Source organism: Nomascus leucogenys, chromosome 14 (assembly GCF_006542625.1).
Source record: "Nomascus leucogenys isolate Asia chromosome 14, Asia_NLE_v1, whole genome shotgun sequence".
NCBI lineage: Eukaryota > Metazoa > Chordata > Mammalia > Primates > Hylobatidae > Nomascus > Nomascus leucogenys.
This window is the reverse complement of record NC_044394.1, coordinates 69,263,484-69,278,628: the sequence shown is the minus strand read 5'-3', so window position 1 is coordinate 69,278,628 and position 15,145 is coordinate 69,263,484. Positions and strand designations below refer to the sequence as shown.

The 15,145-nt window shown below is 47.3% G+C and overlaps 1 protein-coding gene across 1 annotated transcript in view; it reads right to left on the bottom strand.

Moving 5' to 3' along the window:
- The window catches only part of TCF7L1 (transcription factor 7 like 1), a 178,496-nt gene that overhangs the window by 5,018 nt on the left and 158,333 nt on the right, over nt 1-15,145 (bottom strand). The window contains exons 5-8 of the mRNA XM_030827990.1: nt 3,165-3,297; nt 1,793-1,895; nt 1,452-1,535; nt 390-533 (exon numbers count right to left, since the gene is read on the bottom strand). Coding sequence (XP_030683850.1) covers nt 390-533; nt 1,452-1,535; nt 1,793-1,895; nt 3,165-3,297 — 464 coding nt within the window. The remainder of the gene's footprint in view (nt 1-389; nt 534-1,451; nt 1,536-1,792; nt 1,896-3,164; nt 3,298-15,145) is intronic.

Below are 15,145 nucleotides of genomic sequence, written 5' to 3'. Positions count from 1 at the left end.
AGGTAAGGACCCTGGTGCTCATCTCAGCTCGGCCACCAGCCCACCACGAGTCCTTAAGAAAACACTGTCTCCTTTCTGGGCCTCACCTTTTTATATATCTTACGGTGGGGTGTTAAAAGCTTTCTCAGGTTCTCTTTCAGCCTCTGAGACCTGACAGTAAAACTTTCCTTAATAAGAGAGAAGATGCACCATGTCCCTGAAAGGACAGGGACCCAGAAGGTCAGAGGGAGTAAGTCCCGAAGGACAGGGAGGGCCTGGCTGGGGAGGCTGTGATGCCTGCTGAGTGACACCAAGAGAGAAGAATACATGGCATTTGCTGCTCAGAGTGTGGCCACCCCTCTCCACAGCCTGCACCCTCCCACCCGCAATCCAGGCTGCCGCTTACTTACGCGCTCACTGCAGGGCTCAGGCTGGGGGGTGCCGGTTCCTGCTTGACGATGGGGGAGACGATGGCAGGGTGGGGGATCCCTGAGGTGGGCAGGCCAGGGTGGGCGGGAGCCACCATGTGAGGAGAGAACCGACTGGAGACCAGGCTGTGCACCGGATAGAAACAAATGACAACAGAGGGGTTCAGGCTGGATACCTGCCACCCAGCAGAGGACACGGTGGCTCTCTGCCTTGAGGGCACAGGCATGTCCGTGGGGCAGAGTCTGAGGACTAGAAGGCTATTTGTTGTCTTCTAGAGAACCAGGTTTGGGAGATGCTTAATGCCTCTTCCCTCTCCCCACCAACACCCAGGCTGCCCATCTGGTGCTGGAAGCAGGTGGAATGAAACACAAAAGGGGAGGAGGGTCAGAGGCCCGGGCACACTGTGGAAAAGAAGGGCTTAGGCTGTGGGCGGCTTTCCTCTGTCCTCAGAGGTTCCACTGTCAGGTAGAGCTGGTCCCTAAGACAGAAATCCCCTTTCACCGGCTCCTCTCCTGACATCATTTCAGGAAAAATTCATCTTCTCCCAACCCCTGGCTTCAGTGCGATATACAGACAGTCCGCGACTTAGGATTTTTTGACTTTACAGTGGTGTAAAAACGGTATTAATTCAGTACTCTCCTTGACCTAGATGGGGTTATGTCTGGATAAAACCGTCATATGTTGCAAATATTCTAAGGTCAAAGTTGTGTTTTCAATGTACGATGGATTTATCAGGACGTGACTCCGTTCTAAGTCGGGAGCATCTGTCCTCAAAATGCTTCTGTGCCAGAGCCCATGGCAGGAGGCAGAGTGCTAGGGCTTTGCAATCCTTCTGTTGGAGAGATGAGGACAGTGATCCTGTGGTCTCCATTCTGACCTGGGGGTGGGGAGCTCGGGGCACAGAAGGTGCTTGATCAAAGAGAGGTGGGGGGAAGGGTGAGCCCTGTGCCTGCTCATTAACTGGCAAGAAAAAGCTGTTTCGTGGTCAGAAATGGCGTGGTTGCTAAGACAAACATGCGGACAGCCCCAGCCTCGGGACTCACCTGGACATCGAGGCGTTCATGGCAAGGGCAGGGTAAGGGTGCCGGAAGCCACCAGGAGGAAGGGAGTACATGGGCTGGCCTTGCCTGTGAGGGTGAGGAAATCCGGTCAGCACATTGGGAAAGCTCAGGGCAGAGGAGGAGAGGCACTTGGGAAGAGGGGATGAGAAATATGGGAAGGAAGTGGGAAGGTAGAGCTGGGAGCAAGCTGCCCGGGCGGGAGCAGGGAGGCCTAGTCCTGGGCTTGCCTCTGAGGGGGCTCCGCTGTGCAGGGTGCGCAGGGCACAGAGGCAGAGCTCAGTGCAAGGAGGGAGCAGGGGGAAGAGAGGCTGTGGGTTCCTTACTGTGGGACGAGCCAGCCGAGGGGGTGGGGGATTTGTCCGACAGCTCCGGGAGAGAGTGGGTAATACGGTGACAGCTCGGATGGGTGAGGGGTCCGGGGGATTCCTGCTTCCAAAGAGAGATATGTCAGACTGTTCCCTCGCCCTGCCAGAGCACCCTTAACGAACATCAAATGGGAGCGTTCTGCCCTATGTCCCTGGTGCTCTGGAGCCTAGCAGGTGCTTGTGTCATCGTCCTTGCCCTCTGTCACCTCCCTAGCAGCTCTCACCAGTCAAGGACATATTCAGGGGAGGCAGGACTAATGCACCCCCTCTCTGGCTGCACGGATTCTATATCTGTGAAGAGTACCTTCCAGCTGGCTGTGATACAGAAGCCAGCGTCCTGGAAGAGAGGGACAGGACCCACAAGATCAATTATAAGAGTCATTGGTGAACCAAGTCTCTAGAAAGCCCGCCTCATTCATGGAGAAATAAACTTTGGATTCCTCCTCCACATGTGTCTTCCTCATTATCTGTAACTTGTAGTGACTGTTATTTCTCCAAAGAGGGGCTCCAAAAATGCTTTGCCTTCCCCTGGCAACTCTGTATGAATGCTATAAAGACAGTAGCTCCCTGGAATGGACAGGTCTGGTGGGCAAGTTAAAAAAAAAAAAAAAAAAGCCAGCTCAGGTTGGGCACGGTGGCACACACCGGTAATCCCGGCACTTAGGTGAGTTGATTGCTTGAGTCCAGGAGTTTGAGACCAGCCTGGGCAACATGGCAAAAACCCATCTCTACTAAAAATACAAAAATTAGCTGGGCAAGGGCATGGTGGCATGCGCCTGTGGCCCCAGCAACTCGGGAGGCTGAGGAAGGAGGACTGCCTGAGCCCGGGAGGTCAAGGCTGCAGTGAGCTGAGATCACACTACTGCACTCCAGCTTGGGCGACACAGCAAGACTGTCTTAAATAAATAAATAAATAAATAAAAGCCAGTTTGGCCTCACTGCTTTACGGTTGCACTTCTATGTCTGCTTAGACTGATGAATCTGTTTAAAAATGTTCAGTTTAGGGTAAAGGTGTCTTGGTGTAGGGAAGCACGGCCCACAGCTGGGCTAGACTTGGGCAGAACTACCACACGCACTGCCTGTGGAGCCAGGCCCTGTGCTTTACTGCATTTAATTCCCTCTGGGCCTTATCATGACCCCATGGTGGAGAAGGTACACGGGAGGCACAGATGAAAAAAAATGACAAGGCTAAAGTTAGCAGACAAGGTCCAAAGACTCCTGAGACAAAGAGCCATGATTTGAACCCAAGTCAGCCTGATTCTGTTACGTTTCCACAAAAGAGAAGCCCACCCGCCCTGCAGCAGCGCTGCCTGAGTGGCAGACGACTTACCTGTCTTTGGATCGATCTCTGGGGAGAGGTGGGTGGGAGGGGAGCTGGGGGAGAAGTGGTCATTGCTGTAGGTGATGAGGGGAGTCAGCGGATGCATGTGATGCGGGTGCTGAACGACAGGAACTTTATTAGACTGAAAGAGACAAAAAAGACCAGGAATAGTTGCCAAGGAGATAGAGAATACGACCAGCCGTTATTTATGGAATCAAGTAAGTGCCAGGTATTTTCCAGGCAACATCCCATTCAGTCCTCAAAACAGTCCCTAAGAGATGATAGCAGTGGACACAGCAGAGAAGCAGCAGCAGGACTTGAGAAGGGATCACACCCACCCTCCAGCTTCTCCCCCAAGACAACCCTCCATTGCTCCCCTCACGTGCACTGTGTGTGGGAAACACTACAGGCTTCTGAGGAATGATCTGCGCTGTGTCATCTCAAACACTACAGGCTGCTGAGGGATTATCTGCGCTGTGTCATCTCACTGAATCTAAAAAGGTTTTTTTTTGTTTTGTTTTGTTTTGAGATGGAATCTTGCTCTGTCACCCAGGCTGGAGTGCAGTGGCACAGTCTCGGCTCACTGCAACCTCTGTCTCCCAGTTCATGCAATTCTCCTGTCTCAGCCTCTAGAGTAGCTGGGATTACAGGCATCTGCCACCACGCCTGGCTAATTTTTTTGTATTTTTAGTAGAGATGGGGTTTAACCATGTGGGCCAGGCTGGTCTCAATCTCTGACCTCAGGTGATCCACCCACCTCGGCCTCCCAAAAGTGCTGGGATTACAGGTGTGAACCCCTGCACCCGGCCCTGAAAAGGTTTAACACACATTTTTCAAATAAACTTCATAGAAACAGTCGCTGTCAGGTTCAAGTCTGGGACTGGGAACAGGGCAGGGGGAGAGTTGCCCCCATTAGACCTCATACTACCAAGTCTCATATTCAGGCTTTACAGACACAACCCCAAAGCACTTGAAACTCTGCCGACCTCATTACCACATTCTGTGTAAAACACCACCAAATGGAAGGAGCACCATTATTTTATAAAGCTATTGAGAAAGAAAAACGCTGGCACGCCACAGACACATCTTTAGAGATGTTAACATGGGAAAAACCCGTGCGTCCTACAATTGGTAAACAGAATTGACTTTTAATTGTTTAAACCTAATCTGACTTATCCATAAGGCTTTTTATTTTAAAAACATCTACACGTCACTGAACCCTGCATTACAAACACAGCACCAGGCATAATGTCTACTCCTTATAACCTAGAAAAGAAGCTGTGATTACCCCCATTCCAGAGATGAGGGAACAGCCCAGAAAGGTTACATGACTTAGCCTGGGACACAGTAAGTGGCAGAGCTGGGATTCATATCAGCTGTTTATGGCTCTAATAAACAAGAATGTTTTCTCTTGTACAACCTGCCTCTCCCAGAACCTTCTCAAAATGTAAAACTTATCTGTCACAGAGAAAGGACAGACATTATGTTTTTTGATAATAAGGTAAATGAGTTACAAGTGGAGAAGAGATTTCTTTTTAAGAGATTTGTGGCTGGGCGCAGACTCATGCCTGTAATCCCAGCATTTTGGGAGGCCAAGGCGGGCGAAACACCTGAGGTCAGGAGTTTGAGACCAGCCTGGCCGACATGGTGAAACCCTGTCTCTACTAAAAATACAAAAATTAGCCGGGCATGGTGGCGTGTGCCTATAGTCCCAGCTACCCAGGAGGCTGAGGCAGGAGAATTGCTGGAACCCAGGAGGCAGAGGCTGCAGTGAGCCGAGATCATGCCACTGCACTCCAGCCTGGGTGACAGAGCAAGACTCCATTTCAAAAAAAAAAAGAGATTTGTAAAAAAGATGATTTGGAGGTGACCCAAGGGCTACAACTCCAAATGGCTATATTCCTGTTTGAATTTTTCATTTCATAGATTCCATGAGCCCTTTCTTTCCTTTCATGTGGTGCCTATTTGGTACTCATAATGCAAACTCCAATCCATAGATTTCCTGGGTATCCTTGAGCTCACCACAGCCCTGTTCCTTTTCAGTGTGCCAAGCAGAGAAGAGGCGGAGAATTAAACCGTTTATAACCATGACCACCAGGTGGCGCGAGCACACAGCTGGGCCCTGCTGGCGGCTGGTGGGCTCACTGGATGTTGCATAATGAATTTAAAAATTACTGTCTTCTTACTGTTTTCACCTGTCCAATTACTCGTTTTTGAAGATATCTCCATATACATGAACATACAACACAAAAGTATTAAAAATTATTGTAAGATCAGATTTCGAGGAAGCCAATGCATCTTAATGATAGAGTTTCTGGAAACAGCTTTGTCTAAAGGGTGACTTTTAGTATTATAAATGCAATAGAATTATTACCAGAGTGAAAATAAATAATCACAATTAAAAAATACATAAACTCTGTAATTTAAAAAAAGGCTAAATAGAAGCACACCAAAAATGTAAACAAGTTATGTTTGAGTGCTGAAACTATGGGTAATTTTGTTTTTATTGTCTCTCTTTCCATATTTTCCAACTTTACTTTCACTGTGATCTACTGCTTAAAAAAATATACTATGAATAACACAAACTTTCTAAGAAAGAAATACAAACTATGTCATAATTGTATCACAAAGCATTTAGACAACATAACTGCACCATCCTAACCCTGTCGCTATGGTCATTTTGGCATATCTCCTTTCATTAAGACTTTCTGGGCATCTGTGTGTGTGTGTGTGTGTGTGTGTGTGTGTGTTTGAGACAGGGTCTAGCTCTGTTGCCCAGGCTGGAGTGCAGTGGTGCAATCTCGGTTCACTGCAGCCTCTGTCTCCCAGGCTCAAGCAATCCTCCCACCTCAGCCTCCCAAGTAGCTGGGACTACAGGTGCGCACTGCCACGCCTCGCTAATGTATTGTAGAGATGCGGTTTCGCCATGTTGCCCAGGCTGTTCTCGAACTCCTGGACTCAAGCAATCCACCCACCTTGGTCTCCTAAAATGCTGGGATTACAGGTGTGAGCCACTGTGCCGGGCTCAGTGGCTCAAAATAAAATTTTACTTTATTTTGAGACAGAGTCTTGCTCTGTCACCCAGGCTGGAGTGCAAGTGGTGTGATCTCGGTTCACTGCAACCTCTGCCTCCTGGGTTCAAGCGATTCTCCTGCCTCAGCCTCCCAAGTAGCTGGGATTACAGGCGCCCACCACCGTGCCCGGCTAATTTTTTTTTATTTTTAGTAGAGATGGGGTTTCGCCATGTTGGCCAGGCTGGTTTCAAATTCCTGACATCAGGCGATCCCCCTGCCTCGGCCTCCCAAAGTGCTGGGATTACAGGTGTGAGCCACCACGCCCAGCCTCTGCACCAGTTTTAAATTTACATTTATTTACATCATTTATAGCTGTCTTAAAACTGGTATTAGGAAATCCTGATTGCTCATGTGCTGTATTTGGCCTGGGGAGAAACCAGCAAACAGGACTCAATGGGTAACAGAATTAAGTATTAGGTTGGTGCAAAAGTAACTGTGGTTTTGGCTATACTTTTAATGGCAAAACCACAATTACTTTTGCACCAACCTAATACAAAGTAGGGAAATTTTTATTTGAAGATCTATGTATAGTTGTCGAAATGCTGTGTGAGTTCTTACCGTTTCCCACTAGGTGGCATCATTGTCCAGAAAATGAACCGGGAGGGAAAGCGGGAAGTAGATGTGGCCTCCTAGAAGGAAGGTTCTCCTTGCAGGCTTCTGTCCCAATAAAAGTTCCTGCTCATTGCTCGCCTCAGCCTCCCAGGGGCGGGATGTTCACAGCATATACCCAAACTGAAGACTAGGAATGTAGGGAACCACCGCACACCCCTCTGTGGATAACCCCAACAGAGACAAAACACACAAGCGTGGTGGGCGCGGGTGTGCATGGCCAGGCAGCTGAATCCAGATGCATCCAAAGAGCCCTCAGAGCCACCTCAGACCTAAATCCTTCAGGCAAGCGCTGCAGGCCAGCTCCTACTAGCTCAGATGTTTCCCGTCTACTTCAGTCTGTTTCTAGAGTTGGTACAAGCCAAAGGTCTTTAAACTCTGGTCTCCCTAGGAAGCCATGTGTCCTTTCTCACATGCTTTTTTTTTTTTTTTTTTTTTTTTGAGACAGAGTCTCACTCTGTCACCAGACTGGAGTGCAGTGGTGCAATCTCGGCTCACTGCAACCTCCGCCTCCCAGGTTCAGGCAATTCTCCTGCCTCAGCCTCCCGAGTAGCTGGGACTACAGGCGCCTGCCACCATGCCCAGCTAATTTTTGTATTTTTAGTAGAGATGGGGTTTCACCATGTTGGCCAGGAGGGTCTCGATCTATCAACCTCGCGATCTGCCCACCTCAACCTCCCAAAGTGCTGGGATTACAGGCGTGAGCCACTGCGCCCAGCCTACGCTTTTTTTTTTTTTTTTTTTTTGAGATGGAGTCTCACTCTGTCGCCCAGGCTGGAGTGCGGTGGTGTGATCTCGGTAAAAATACAAAAATTAGCCAGGCGTGGTGGCACACGCCTATAATCCCAGCTACTAGGGAGGCTGAGGCAGGAGAATCGCTTGAACCTGGGAGGCAGAGGTTGCAGTGAGCCGAGATCGCGCCACTGCACTCCAGCCTGGGCAACAGAGCGAGAGTCTGTCTCAAACAAAAATAAAATAAACAATATTAAATAGATAAATAAGTCTATTAAAATATTTTAATGCAATGTTAAAATGCTAAGAAGAAAAACTAAGAGAAAGTAGAAAAGAAATATAGAGGGGGTGAGCAGGTTAAACAGGATGTTTCCCAGGATGACCAGGGAAGGTGTCAATGAGAAAATGACTTTGTTTTGGAGACAGAGTCTCACTGTGTGCCCCAGGCTGGAGTGCAGCGGTGTGATCTCAGCTCACTGCAACTTCTACCTCCTGGGCTCATGGGATCTTCCCACCATGCCAGGCTAATTTTTTTTTTTTTTTTGAGACAGAGTCTTGCTCTGTCGCCCAGGCTGGAGTGCAGTGGCGCGATCTGGGCTCACTGCAAGCTCCGCCTCCCGGGTTCACGCCATTCTCCTGCTTCAGCCTCTCCGAGTAGCTGGGACTACAGGTGCCCGCCACCACACCCGGCTAAATTTTTTTTGTATTTTTAGTAGAGACGGGGTTTCACCGTGGTCTCGATCTCCTGACCTCGTGATCCGCCCGCCTCGGCCTCCCAAAGTGCTGGGATTACAGGCTTGAGCCACCGCGCCCGGCCAATTTTTGTGTTTTTTGTAGAGATGGGGGTTTGCCATGTTACCCAGGCTGGTCTTGAGCTCCTGGACTAATCAATCTGCCTCTCTGGGCCCCACAAAATGCTGGGATTACAGGTGTGAGGCACTGCGCCTGGCCTGAGAGCATGACTTTCGCATTTTGAAAGAAGCGGGGAGCTGGACACGTTGATTGTGGGGAAGGATATTTTGGCCGCAGAAACACTAGTGTAGTATGCCCGGCATAGCACGTGTGAGGACCCACAGCAGGCCAGTGGGCTGCAGCAGAGAGGAGAATGAGGGTCTGTACGGATGTGTCAACAAATACTTTCTGAGCTCCTGAAAGTGGTGTGCTGCAGGCTATGAAAAATGTGAAGGTAAGTCAAGAGTCTCTGCAGGGCAATAGGAGAGAGAAAAGGCTCTGGGAACTGGAATGTGCTTTCAGGTCCTTCTGAGCAATGGTATGTTTCCGAGGTCTTTTCAAGTAGGACAGGATTTGTCATTCTTGGGATAAGCCTTTCCTTACCCAAACTCTTCTTTTCCCACTGTTTGCTGGCATTAAGGGTGGCAAAAGACAGCCCTAAGGTTACCTTTATTTTTGTTCCTTTGGCATTTGCCTTTTTTTCTCTTCTGCATGGATGCTTGAAGGAAAACATTTCTAAACTCTTGCAATTTGAACTGTTTTTAGGATATGTCTAGGTGAATGTCAATTTTCATTGAGTTTTATAGAATTCAAAGGAGCTCTTTCAATCCATAAATTCAAGTTTTTGTTTTTAGAGCTCACTTTAACTTTCTTAATTGTCTCTTTTCATTCAGTTTGGTCTCTTCTTTAGAAACACTATTTGTAGAATGGTTTTTAATTTTTTTTCTCTGTATCTATCAGCGACTTTCTCATCACAGTTACAAATGGCACAAATGTGACTTGCCACAATGTCAACTCCAGTCTATACAGAGATGAATGAGCTGGGAGACATGAGTAAGAATTTCAAAGACGCTGAAGCTCAACAGCAGAAATGAATGGAAGGAATGATGCAGGTGGAAAACCATCACTGCCTACTAAAACTAGTGGGTGAAAAATTGATGAGAAATAGGGCATTGGCATAGCCTTGGCGCCTCTCCCTACAAAACACTTGTTAATTACAAAGGGAAAAATTGTTACCCTAGGGTGGAAATGTTTGTCAGATACCACCTAATCCAAACAGTTGACGCTAACATCACTAATACTGGGACAAAGGCAGACTGCAGGGCTGCCTCCTGAAATGAGGTACCAAGGATGCAACTTTAGTGCAGTGACATTCTGGCCAAAAATGCACGATCTGAATCTAACCATGATGAAACATCAGACAAACCCAAACTAAGGGACATTCTACAAAACAGCTGGCCTGTACTTCTCAAAAAATGTGAAGGTCAAGAAAGACAAAGACAGGCTAAGGACCTCTGCTGGAATCGAGGGAACTAAAAAGACATGATGGCTACATGTAATCCATGCTGCTGGGTGGAACCCAGGACCAGGAGAAACACATGGCTATCATGGACATTATTGGGACACAGGCCAAAAGTTCAATCTATATTGTGAGTTAGATAATAATATGAAAAGTTAATGTTACTGGCTGGGTATGATGGCTCAAGCCTATAATCCCAGCACTTTGGGAGGCTGAGGCAGGTGGATCATTTGAGGTCAGAAGTTTGAGACCAGCCTGGCCAACATGGCGAAACCCCGTCTCAACTAAAAATACAAAAATTAGCTGGGTGTGGTGGTGGGCGCCTGTAATCCCAGCTACTCAGGAGGCTGAGGTAGGAGAATCACTTGAACCCAGGAGGTGGAGGCTGCAGTGAGCCGAGATCGTGCCGCTGCACTCCAGCCTGGGCGACAGAATGAGAGTCTGTCTCAAAAAAAAAAAAAAAAAAAAAAAAAAAAGTAAATGTTACTTTCTTCATTTTGAGGACTGCACTGTGATTATTTAACAGAATGCCTTTGTTCTTAGGTAATATAGCTAAAATATTTAAGGGTAAAGGGTCACAATGTTTCCAAGTTACTCTCAAACTTTTCAGAAAAGAAAAAAACAGAGAGAGAGAGAAAGAGAGAGAGAGAGAAGCACAAAGCCCAGGTGAAAAATGTGTGAATCTGGATAAAGGTTGTATGGGAGTTCCTTGTATTATTCTTGAAACTTTTCTGGAAGTTAAAATAATACCCAAAAGTGGCTGGGCGCGGTGGGTCATGCCTGTAATCCCAGCACTTTGGGAGGCTGAGGTGGGCGGATCACCTGAGGTCGCAAGTTCAAGACCAGCCTGACCAACATGGAGAAACCCTGTCTCTACTAAAAATACAAAATTAGCCAGGCGTGGTGGCACATGCCTGTAATCCCAGCTACTTGGGAGGCTGAGGCAGGAGAATTGCTTGAACCTGGGAGGCGGAGGTTGCGGTGAGCCAAGATCGCGTCATTGCACTCCAGCCTGGGTGACAAGAGTGAAACTCCGTCTCAAAAAAAAAAAAAAACCCAAAAGTTAATACTGTGTATTAAGAATTACAATCAGTATTGAGGGTACTACAGAGCACCAACAGGATATGCTATGGGTTTTGGAGTGTTCTGTATCTACGCAGGTATACTGGTAAGAAGATGGAGAAGTTATGTATAATTTTATTTAAAAAAATTTTTTTTTTTCCAGACAGGGTCTCAGTCACCCAGGCTGGAGTGCAGTGGCCTGATCATGGCTCACTGCAGCTTCAACCTCCTGGGCTCAAGCAATCCTCCTACCTCAGCCTCCCGAGTAGCTCGGACTGCAGGTATGTGCCACCATGCCTGGCTAATTTTTTTTTTATTTTTAGTAAAGATGAGGTCGCACTGTGTTGCCCAGGCTGGTCTCGAACTCCTGAGCTCAAGTGATCCTCCCACCTCAGCTTCCCAAAGTGCTGGGATTACAGGTGTGAGTCACTGTGCCTGGCTATACGTACAGTTGTAAAAGGGAAATTCCAAGGAATATTTTTGAGAATTGGCATGTTAAGCAGCATCAGGTTTCTCAGCTCAACGCTGGGGCAGAGCTATTGATGCTCTTTCGGAGAGCATCCAGCCACTGGCTCAGCAATCAATAATTTGACATGAAACTCTCCAGTTTGCTTCTGAGAGTGACCCAATTTGCAATGCTAAAACTGGGTGTTTACTATTATTAGTGCAGACAATGTCCCTATGCCAGTGGTTCTCAAAGCTCAGTCCCCAGACCAGCAGCATAAGCATCACCTGCAAACTTGTTAGAATGGAAATTCTCAGGCTCAACCTACCGCGACCCACTGAATCAAACTCTGGGAGTGGAGTCCAGTGATTTGTATTTTACTAAATCCTCTAGATGACTCTGGTGCCTGCTTAGGTTTGAGAACCACTGTTTTAGAAGTGGTTCTCATGAGGGCTGCAAAGTTGAAATCACCCAGGGAGCTTTTAAAATTCCCAATGCTCGGCCGGGCACGGTGGCTCACGCCTGTAATCCCAGCACTTTTGGAGGCCGAGGCGGGCGGATCACGAGGTCAGGAGACCAAGACCATCCTGGCTAACATGGTCTCTACTAAAAATACAAAAAAATAGCTGGGCGTGGTGGTGGGCACCTGTAGTCCCAGCTACTCAGGAGGCTGAGGCAGGAGAATGGCGTGAACCCAGGAGGTGGTGCTTGCAGTGAGCCGAGATTGTGCCACTGCACTCCAGCCTGGGCAACACAGCGAGACTGTCTTAAAAAAAAAAAATTCCCAATGCTCAGGCCACACCTAAATCCCACCTGAAACTCTAGGGGTGGGGTTCAGCCATCTTTGTCTTAACAAGTTCCCCAGATGACTCTGATGCCTGCTCAAGAGACCCACCAATGGGATGATAAGGAACATGCTGCCAGTGTCTAAACAGTTTTGGTAGGGTCCTTCTAATACTGAGAAGATGACAACCAAGAGAAATTCTAATTTTGATCCTGCTGAAGATGCTAAACTCTGACAGGAAGTACTTGGACACGAGACTGTTAACACTTGCAATAATTTATTTCTGTTTAGAGTATGTTCTACATTCTGGAATCTCAAATGCTAATCAAGATCAATAGGTCAGGATGTAGCCATGTGTTTGCTTTTATTATTTATTTATAATTCTCTTTCCTTCCCTTGCCCCATCAGTATTAGACTTGCCCCTATGTATTAGTCTGTTCTTGCACTGATATAAAGAAATACCTGAGACTGGGTAATTTATAAAGAAAAGAGGTTTAATTGGCTCACAGTTACGCAGTTTGTACAGAAAGCATGATGCTGGCACCTGCTCGGCTCCTGGGGAGGCCTCAGGAAACTTTTAATCATGGAGGAAGGTGAAGGGGCGCAGGCGCATCTTACATGGTGGAGGAGGAACAAGAGAGAAAGAGCAGGGAAGGTGCTGCACACTTTTAAATGACCAGATCTTACAAACACTTGCTCGCCATCACAAGAATGGCACCAGGAGATGGTGCTAAACCATTCATGAAGGACCACTCCCGTGATGCAGTCACCTCCCACCAGGCCTTACCTCCAACATCGGGGATTACAGTTAGACACGAGATTTGGGTGGGGACACAGATCCACACCGTATCACCTTATGACTTGCTCTGACCAATGGAATATTAGCAGACATGAAATGAAGTGAGAGGAAGCTTTCAATATGCTTCCCTTCTTTTGTATCTGCCACATGCCATGAGAAGAACATGCCCTGGATAGCCACTGGTCCTGGGATAACAGCCATGTGGAGAAGACCTGAACCTCCCCCTTAACAAGCTAAAAGAGCCACTCCAAGTGACCCACAGGTCCATCAGTGGAAAAAGAAATGTTTGCTAATGTAAGCCACTGAATTGTTTGTCACACAGCATTATCAAAGAAATAGTTGACTTGGGCCAGGCGTGGTGGCTCATGCCTGTATTCCCAGCACTTTGGGAGGCCAAGGCAGCCAGATTGGGTGAGCCCAGGAGTTTGAGACCAGCCTGGCGAACATGCCGAAACCCCATCTCTATAAGAAATACAAAAAATTAGCTGGGCATGATGGTGCACGCCTGTGGTTCCAGCTACTTGGGAGGCTGAGGTGGGAGGATCACTTGAGCCCAGGAGGTGGAGGTTGAAGTGAGCCAAGATTGTGCCACTGCACTCCAGCCTGGGTGACAGAGTGAGACTCTGTCTCGGGAGAGAAAAGAATTGGGCCAGGCGTGGTGGCTCGTGCCTGTAATCCCAGCACTTTGGGAGGCTGAGGCGGGCGGATCCCCCTGAGGCCAGGAGTGCGAGACCAGCCTGGCCAACATGGTGAAACCCCGTCTCTACCAAAAATATGAAAAAATTAGCTGGCCTTGGTGGTGAACACCTGTAATCCCAGGTATTCAGGAGGCTGAGGCAGGAGAATCTCTTGAACCCTGGAGGTGGAGGTTGCAGTGAGCTGAGTTTGCGCCACTGCACTCCAGTCTGGGCAAGAGTGAGACTGTCTCAAAACAAACAAACAACTGGAAACCATCTATGTCTGTCTATTTTTAAAATGTTTAAATAAAAGGCAACCAGGAAGAGAGAGGTGGCAAAGTTTCAAAGCTGGCAGATATTTCTGCCTTTGCACTAACCTCATCTAGATTTTTCTCCACACTTTCCTCTATCCCTCAACTCCTTACTCTCTAGGTCCCTTTTCTGATTCTGGATGCTCAGCCTAACAGCTAAAATTTGCATTAAAAAAACCCTGAATATCTGACCATTTTCCAAAAAGCTGGATTAAGTCACTCTAAAGTTTTGGAGAACTGCAACCATTTCTAAATTATCTGGATTATTTGTCTCGTGGTCTCTGGCCCCATTTGCCTGTAACTCAGTAGAATTTATTAGGCATCTACCTGGACAGGAAGCATTTTGGTCATCAGATAGAGAGCAAGTTATAAGTACACACACGCACACACACACACGCACACACACATACACACTCCAGACTGAAATACTATTTAGCAAAATGTTTGTGGGTTGTGGGATTATAGATCTTTTTCTGTGCTTTCTGGCATTTTCCCAAGAGTTCTACACAGTGCATGCATTACTTTTATGATTCAAAAAAATATTTTTTAAAATTAAAAAACAGTTCTGAAAGAAAAAAGGGATTGGATCTTGGGTAAATGTGGGTAGAGAAGGGGTATTAACTTTTTACCAGACCATTCATTCTTCCATTCATTCAACAAATACTCCCGAGCATTACAACGGGCGCTCAGGTGCGATTCCTGTCTTTGTGTTGCTTATATTCTAGAGGGGCATATATGTGTTTTGTGTGGCTGGACACAGTGCTCCTGGGGGAGAGTGGAGGGAAGACAGGCACCTGGCATGTGGGGCCGTGGTGAGGGGTCTAGATAATAATCTGCAAGTGATGAGATTACACTGATCGGATCTTACAAATAGTTGCTTATACAATGTTACTGTTAGTCTTTAGAGCTTGTTTTGAAGGTGTAAAGTCCAAATTATTAAGCACTTAACTTCATCCGGCACCCTGGCCCAGTTGTGACTTGCTTAGACATACTTCCTTGTTAGGCAGCTTCTACATGACTCACTAAATCTCTGCAAGTATGCAGGCTGTTTCCTTCACTTGCTCTACTCCCAGGGCAAACCTCATCTTAAATATTTTACTCCTGACTCTAAAATACATTTCATAATCTCGAGTATTTTAACAAGAAAGCCAGTGTCCAAACCTCTGTGACTCCCTCCGAAAAACCTTCAAGTCCTACTCACACGTCTGGCCTGGAGAGCCGCATCGAGTAAACTGGGATGTCTCTA